Here is an 8,642-nt window from a genome sequence, read left to right on the forward strand (position 1 = left end):
TAACTTTTTATTCATTTTTAACTTTTTCGTTCAAATTACTCAAGTTTCGATTTAAAGTCAATTAGCTAAAATTCAAGGAAAAAAAAAAAAAAAGACTTTGGGCTTCTTTATTTTTGGGTAATTAAGAAACTTTATTTAAAAAGTAAAAAAAATGGATACAAATTAAATAATATTGATTTTTAGTTAAATTAAACTTAAATTTTGCTCAATTTAAGCTCAATGTAAAAAAGAAAAATTCAAGAAATTGAACTTTTTTTTTTTTGGAAACTACACCAAAAAGTGGGAAAAAAATTAGCATAAAAAATAATAAAAAAAATACTCTTTTAGCCTAAATCAAAAAATAATTTAGCTAAAAAATAAATTAAACGTAAATTGGAACTTAGAGCTCATTTGGATAATGAGTTAAAAACAACTAAATTAAACATTAGAAGGTTATCATCTAATCTACAACGTAATGATTATCTAATGAAAATTGAAGTCAGATTTATACGCACGACCATTTTTCTCTTTTCATCTTTTCTTCGTGTTCAAAAGAAAAAACCCACAATTAGCAACTTCGAGAAATATGGTCATTAGTAAATATGAAAATATGACGAATAAATTGAACTACCTATTATACTCGCTCCTAAATGCTAATTGCAATTCTAATTTTTCTTTAATTAAATAAATGCAGTCTATCATATTATAAACATATTTATATAAAGTAGGCTGATTGACATTTTCTAAGAAGAGATACATTGCTAATTAGTTCATCGTCAACATAGTTAGGATAAAGAACTAGCGAATATAAACTATGTTCCAACAAAAGGAGCCCAGCCGCAGTAGAAACATCACAAAGTTGACATAGCTCAACATAATTTTAACTCTTAAACTAAAAATAATATTCACAATTTTAAAACATGATTTTCATATAGAAAAATAATTGAATAATTAGTGGCGTCACGCTCAGAAGCAGCCCACCGGACCCCCAAAACCACCAAGCTGTTATCGACCTAGGCCACCTCCAAAAGCACTCTTGTTATAACGTCTCCAACTCAAATGGTTTTTCTTGTAAATGATAAGAAAGAACAATTACATAAAATACAAGTCTTAGTAGAAATATAATGTTCGCCGAAAAAAAAAGGGAGAAATATCTACGTGGATCAACATTTCTTTATGAAATGGTTATTTTCACCTTCATTATTGTATCCTATTGCTACTTAGAAGACCATGAGTTATTGCCATGGTTTTTGGAATGTGAATTACACACCACTAGAACTGAACTGAAAAGGTTGAGTGTTGTTTCTTGTTTCTTTGTTTCTAAATGAAGTGCTACTTACAAAATCAAATGTTGATCTACCAACGCAAAATCCACTTTCTTCAAAAATGAAGATATTGATTACCTGTTTGATTACAAAAAGTTGAAGAAGAAGATCCTGACAAAGGCCAGCACGCAAATGATAGTTCCCCCTAAAAGACAGGCTCGTAAAAATTCTGCCCTCTTCCTTGGGCCCAGCAAGGTGAAGTGGCACAAAGCTGCCTCTAGAATAGATTCACCATCCAAAAAATACACCTACAATTAAAATTCATGGGAGAGAGTATTCATAAATATTATAAGAATAATGTTTTCCCTGCAAACTTAATGACGTTAGCAATATATCAGCCTTTAATCATAATAGAGCTCTAAATCATTCCAACAACCTACCCCACAAGATGTAACTAGTGTAGTCCAACTCCTAATACATAAGCTTACTCCTAAAGTTTCCAAGTCCACATGATTAAATGTGTAATCTCAGACAACAGAAGTCCCACATATATCTGGAAGATCCATTTAACAGATACACACAAGGACTGAGCCATGTGTGAAATCATCAGTGGTCATATATCTTTTTTAATGGTGATTGGAGAGCCATCACTCGCATCACATCTAATTCTAATATAGGAGAATCCCCTAAAAATCCAACTAACAGAAAACCCAAAAATTGCTGCTTCTGATATTAGGACTGATCAGCTGAACTCATTAAAAGAAAGCGTCTACACAGCAAACATAACTCATTTAATTCAACTAAACTTTAATACCAAACCAATTAGAGTAAGAAATATAGATCCAATTTCTCCATTCGACACAGCATATCACTACTACATAGGATTACTAAATCATTTTTCTTACTCCTAGAACTTCATGTACACAACCTTTCATTCCACACCTTTCACTGGTCCATGATGCTTGTGTCCAATCCATATCAACCTCCCTTATTTCAATCACATAAATTCAACCATCAAAGTGCAACTACATCAAAAGAAGAAATTTTGAGGATTTTCATTTTGCAAAGCATTCAGAAAGGCGTGCACACTTCCCTCCTTAACTACTAATAAGAATTATAAATAAGTTAAAACAGATGATTGTCCTTTTCCAAGAAGTTTCAGCTAAAAATGTATGTTGTATTCTTCTCCATATTCAATGAAAATAAACATGGGGGAAAGGTAAGTAAAAGTCCCTTGACAGGCATACATTGCCTTGGAAAGGACATCTCTTACTGTTACCCCACCAAAGAAGTATCCTGTAGACTGCTAGAGGTGACTATTAGAACATCACTTGAACATCTTTGCAGAAAGAGACTGCCCTCAAAGTAAGTATTAGCAGTTGTTAAAGAACTTCTTTTGCACCAGGACAGACAAATCTCACCATGCAAAAACTAGATTTCTTACGGACTTACATACCTGAAAAAACCCCATGTATTCACCCAAAAAGTATTTATAATCTGATGAATCCAGGTAATTGTTTTTTGTCATTAGGGGACTGTTCCACTACAGAGTTTTGATTTCTGCTAGGCCCGTCATTCTAGTAAACAGCTTACCAAAAAAATTTATGTTAGTGATCCAACTACAGTGGTGATTCACAATTTAGGTAGAATAATCAAGGAACTGTGGACCGCAGGCTTTTTGACAGATGATACACAACACAGATTGCCTCAAGCAACTTTCCCAGCCCCATTTGTATAAGTATAATATCCACATGCATGGGAGCCATAATAGACCAATAAAACTCCTTTTTTATCTTCAAATTATTTATTATTATTTTTTTAACTTTCTAAGAAAGCTAATAGCATTATCTTATGTCCTTCAATGTAAATAGAATTGTAATAGAATATCAAATGGCAAGAAATTTACTGGCAAGCTGTTGAGGAGAGCTAGTGTAAGAGACACTTGAAATGTGAATATTAAGCTCTTTTCAAGTACTTTGGGAATATATGCACTCCAACCAAAAGCCCAACGTGGTTGATAAGAAGTTAAGTGAATGGAGTGCGCCATGGAGATCACATCACCAACGAAGACAAAAGTCCCACCACAGTTATCTTCAGTGAAGTCTGCAGTTTCTGAGTGTGGAAAAGATTTCCTTCCAACTTGCAAGCATTCTGGAGAATAAGGGCTTGAATAGGTTATCTCAGCCCATATTAACCCAGGTAACTCGACAGGGCTTAAACAAGTTTCATCCTAGAGACCATGTCAAGTAATTTAATCAGTTGTAATAAAACAGCACATTAATTCATCATCTTCCTATCAAGTCAGATGAACAAAGGGCAGCATTACCATTCAGCAATTTTGCTAGAAATGGTTACTTCTAGGCATCAAACTAGCAACTCCTTAGTTGCAAGTCTAATATTTTATTATAGCTCCAGGCAATGGCCCTTAAGGAAATGTGCAAAAGAAAGAAACATACTAATAATAATGAAGGTTGCAAAATATAACAATATTTGAAAATACTCCACCTGCGAACATATGCAGCTGCTTCCATTGGTTATTTCTGTAACCCATCCATCACTACATTTATTAAGTTTGACAACATCAGTAGCCTTCAAGCAAAGCCTACTCTCTCTTTTGTTCAGATGATCGTCTCCATTGCTCACATCATCTAATTTACTGGAACCATAGCATTGAATGGCTACAAATTCAGTAAGGTCATCAGGACAAGATGATTGATTATATACCAAATGAATCTTCTTGCTTTCTTCAATCAGAGAAGTAGGAACACAATAACCCTTTCTGTTGTGGATCATGGCAAAACCTATGGAATTTTCTGAATGATTTGAATGTTGAAGTGCTCGTTCATGTATTACGGAAGTCATCTCCATCCATTCTTGTTCATTGTGAATGTGTTTACCATCCAACGACATGATCACGTCACCAGGAGACAAATAACCCGACAAAGGAGAAGTAGAAGGCACATCAAAAACCTATTCAAGGTAATCAATATAAATTCCATAAGCAAGCGAAAACAATATATCATGTCAGTGTGCTTGTATTTGTGTTTGTGTTTGTGTTTGCTTTTGCTGTGTGTGTAAACAAGCAAGAGACATACCATGGGTCTATTGCCATGCATGTAGAAAGGACACAAGATCAAGGGTAGAAGAAATAACACCAATCCACAAGCTGCACAACACTATAAAATCACGATGGAAATCAGCACCCTAGCATGCAAGTGCAATAGGCAAATTAAATTTGAAAAAGCTGATGAAATCCAAGTTAAAAACATTCTCATTGCATATGAGTCCATCTAGCCAACCACAAACCAATAGGTACGATAAATGATCTTACCACAGCATTATGCCAAATGCCAGCACAGTACAGACGAAGAGCAGCAAACCGCTCTAAAATCTGCAGCAATTCATAATTGAAAGCCACCAGAGCGCCAGGAAAAAGAACTGCAACAAAAATGGCTATGTATTCCACTTGTATGCCCTCACTGCTTTTCAATGAAAAGGTGCCTACAGGACCAACCATGAGAATCTAGCCTTCTGCAAATTCAGTTTTACAATTTGAGAATCATATACTTATGCATGTTGTTTTCACCATTTTTCAGACCCAGATCGGTCTCAAAATCGGTAAAAGCAGAGGGTTAAGGATTTAAAGTTCAACCGGGGATGAACTAAGGTTTAACCGGTATATTATTAAATAAATAATAATATTTTTATTATAATTAATGTTTTCTATGTTTCTATAAATAATTAGTAAAAAATTATACTTACAATTTTAAGATTTAAATACTTTAGAAAATAATTTTAGACTTTAAATAAAATATTTACTTTAAATTAAAATTTTTTAGTAACAAATAAAAATAAATATTTTTGTATTTATATGAAATATTGAATTTTTATGTACTTTCTAATCTAAAAAATAAAAAATTAAAGTAAACTAATAATTTAATTTAACTAATAAAATAAATTATTAATAATATTAATTATTTAAATTATAATTTCTTACTTTTTCATGTACTGGTTAGTTGATAATTATTTTATATTAATGTAATTTAATAAAGCACTTTTATAATATATATCTTAACTAGAAGTTTGTCATAGTGAAAGAATTGGTTCAATTGGTTAAGGAAGTTTATTGAGTGTGTGGTGGTTATATGTGTTCAATTCCTATTCAGAGCATTTTTTTTTTAATTAAAGAAGAACGGTTTGATTCAGAAAACCAAAGTCAAACCGTTCGGTTTACTAGTTTGATCAAAATCCGGCCAATTTGCACCGGGTTGCTCCGGTCTGACTGGCCAGTCTGGTCCGATTTTAACGACCATGGTTTTCACCACTCGTTAATAATCCATGTAAAATAAGCAGCGAAAAGCACTCAAGTAAAAAAAAAAAAAAAAGATCAAATAGATAATCAGGTTGTGCAGTTTTCTATTGCAGATAAATGAAGATAAAAAAAATTTAAAAGAAAAAAATCAATTCTTTCTTTTGTGAAGATAAATGTGCACTTTTTGCAGTCCTTGTAATCCATTTTTGTTCTTGTACCGAATAATCCTTATTGTACTTTTGTTTTTTCCTTGCACAGTTCAGAAGAATCTATCCCATACTATCGACAAGATAACATATGTTCATGTAAAAAATAATTAGTTTATATTTTTCAATTATCCCACATGTCACATTTTTGTGATTCCCTTGAAATCAAAATAGCTCCAATAACTATATTACCCGATCACAAATGCAGTCCATGCTTTTCTTACAAATCCAAGAATAGAAAGGTCTTAATAATGATTCCAAGAATAAAGAACGAATAAAAATATAAGAAGTGACCTTGCAGCAGCAAGGGCGTGCCCAAATTCATGCACAGATATTGATATCAAAGTAGAAAGCAATAAATAAGAAGCATCAGCAAGTGAAAGTCTTAATGCATAGACCTGCACAGAAAGAATCAGAAGCAGAAACAGCATCAGTATTTTCACATTGTCCATAAAACAAAATAAGTACAACATCGTCAAAATGCCAACCCGAGGAGAAAACCCAAATATTATGGAACTGAGAATATTGGATAACTCTGTGTTTCCACGAAAAATCTGCAGAGAACTGCCTAATACCCAAAGAAGAATCTGTAAACCAAAGAAACAACATGATAATCAACAAAAAGGGATCAAAAGGAGGGGTTGACGGGTGATTGAAGATGATAGATTACCAGAGTGACTACAACCAATGCAGTTAGGGTAAAGCCGACCCCAATTGAAAACCAAACACGCAAAAATCCGGCATGCCTCCTTCCAAATCGGAAAAGGGGAACATTCAAGGCTGAGATTTTGTAATCGCAATACCAGCAGGAAATGGTGTTTGATAGACGGCGGATTCGAGTTTCTGCGGTTCGGAGGGGCAGAAGAGTGTTAGTTTGTCCCCTTCCGTACCTCCTTACACGCCTCTCCTCCATTGTCCTCCCCCTGCCGCTACTCTCACTGATCTGTTTTGATCAGATAAGAATGCTACTCCGCTTATTGTTCATAATCTCTACCTGATTATTACAGGTTAATTATTAAAATAATGTTTTTTTAAAAAACATTTTACAAGTTTAGGGTATAAATTACTAGACATGAATGTTTGGTTATTACTTTTAAATTAAATCCATTTATTACTTTTAAATTAGCTTTATTGATGAAAAGTTAAAAAGGAAAGATAACATGAATATATGCATATTTTTTGAAAAATTCTTTTATACAGTATAAGGATCCTTCCATATATTACTAGACATGAATGCAAAGGACAAAAAGGATTCTAAGTTTGCTGGACCAAAAAAAAAAGAAAGAAAAGATATCCTTTCCACAATTGGCAATCAATAGCAAATACGAGATATATCATCAAACTTCATTTATTCATACAATTAATTAGATAACACACCTACTCTAATAGCCCATTAATACAATAATTTTTACTTCCAACTACTCATGCGACTAGAAATAAAAACCAATATACAGCAATTGCTCGATTGGTTTCGTGTATATTCTCTCACACAGTTCCTATCAACCCCAACAGCAACCCAAGCTGCACAAAAAATTCCTAGCAACATATCAGATGGAAGCCTTGCCTTTCTTCTTTAAATTTCTTTAAATTGGACCATTTTTGCAAGAAGACTTGCTTGAAGTTGTGCATAAATACATTTGGGAAAGCATCTAATTATGGTTTGATCTTTCAGGAAAGTCGAGTTAATCGCACAAATATTACACAACACAAATTCGAAACAACAATTTCAAAAACCATTCAAACCTGCACAGGATGAGGATGTTAAATAGAATGGAGAGGAGCAACGCAGCAGCAACGTGACTGAGGGTGGGTACCAGCAGCGACGACCACCAAGAAACAGCAAAAGGATTGGACCAGAATTACTTGACAATTACCAGATCGAATGAGCAGCGACAAAAATGACCTGAGGGCACGGCAATGGAGAGGGAACAGCAACCTGAACCAGGGAGGCAGTGATAGAAAGGACCAGAGGGCGTGGGAGATAACGAATAAGCAATCAGGACTAGGTACGCAGCGAAGACGTTGACAGCGTGAAGAGAAGAGGGACAATCGGCCGGAGGCAGGAGGTGCACGATTGTAGCGCGCAGAGGGAGTGGCGGAGAGGCGGAAGGGGGAGGAGGAGGACAGGGAACAGGCGACTGAGAGCAAACGATTGTAGGGTTGTTGAGTTTTTTTTTTTTTAAATTAATTAATAAAATTTATAATTTATTTTATTAAAAATATGCACAATATGTGTTACATATTTTTACTGTATTTTACGGAAGAGTTCTATCATATATAAAGGAAGATGTATATTAATATTTTTATAAAAAAAAAACTAGTTTTAATTAACTAGTCCATGCTCGTTAAATGTACTCACCATATTTTTTTTATGATATAATCATTAAAAGATTATCATAAAAAATAATAAAATATAAATATTAATGTTAAAATATAAAATTATATTACATTTTCGGTGTCATTATTATAGCTAAACAATTAGTTTCTGAATACATATTTATTGAAATCATTATATTAGTTAATATTATTTTAATATAATTACAAAATATTTAATTATATTTAAATATATTTTTTATTAATTTTTACTTTTGTGGTAATAAAACTTTCTTATGTACTAAGTGCTTTGTATATATTTGTTAATTTTTTCTTTTATTGTTGGACTTTATAAGGACTTTTTATATTGATACTTTTCTTGATAGTGCGATATATAATTGACTATGAGAAAAAAAATATTTTGTGATAAATACACATCAACATTTGATATTATTTATTCCTAAATTTTATTTATTATCATTCTAAAGTATAGACGACCGAAAATCACTTTCTTTTGAAATAGAAAGGATATCATTCATTTTTTGTAGGTAACAACGGTATTCTAAA

General features: G+C 32.9%; 1 protein-coding gene across 6 annotated transcripts; it reads right to left on the minus strand.

Annotated features, from left to right (window-relative positions):
- Positions 1-1,382: 1,382 nt before the first annotated feature.
- LOC110606312 (membrane-bound transcription factor site-2 protease homolog) lies at positions 1,383-7,948 on the minus strand. 6 transcript variants are annotated; one of them, XM_043953237.1, is made up of 9 exons: positions 7,506-7,947; positions 6,433-6,756; positions 6,057-6,349; positions 4,576-4,723; positions 4,340-4,420; positions 3,750-4,214; positions 3,151-3,474; positions 2,701-2,821; positions 1,383-1,552 (listed from the first exon to the last, which is right to left on the minus strand). In XM_043953237.1, exons 2-8 carry the CDS (start codon positions 6,673-6,675, stop codon positions 2,735-2,737), a joined length of 1,641 nt encoding a protein of 546 aa, XP_043809172.1. In that variant the 5' UTR covers positions 6,676-6,756; positions 7,506-7,947; the 3' UTR covers positions 1,383-1,552; positions 2,701-2,734. The 6 variants fall into 6 exon arrangements, 5 of the variants coding, with proteins under 5 accessions (XP_043809172.1, XP_021600755.1, XP_043809171.1 ...); XM_021745063.2 differs by lacking the exon at positions 2,701-2,821 and having other exon boundaries at positions 6,057-6,160; positions 6,251-6,349; positions 7,506-7,945; XR_006349406.1 differs by lacking the exon at positions 2,701-2,821 and having other exon boundaries at positions 3,151-3,395; positions 7,506-7,948.
- Between the last annotated feature and the right edge of the window lie 694 nt (positions 7,949-8,642).

This window comes from Manihot esculenta, chromosome 18 (genome assembly GCF_001659605.2).
Source record: "Manihot esculenta cultivar AM560-2 chromosome 18, M.esculenta_v8, whole genome shotgun sequence".
NCBI classification, from domain to species: Eukaryota; Viridiplantae; Streptophyta; class Magnoliopsida; order Malpighiales; family Euphorbiaceae; genus Manihot; species Manihot esculenta.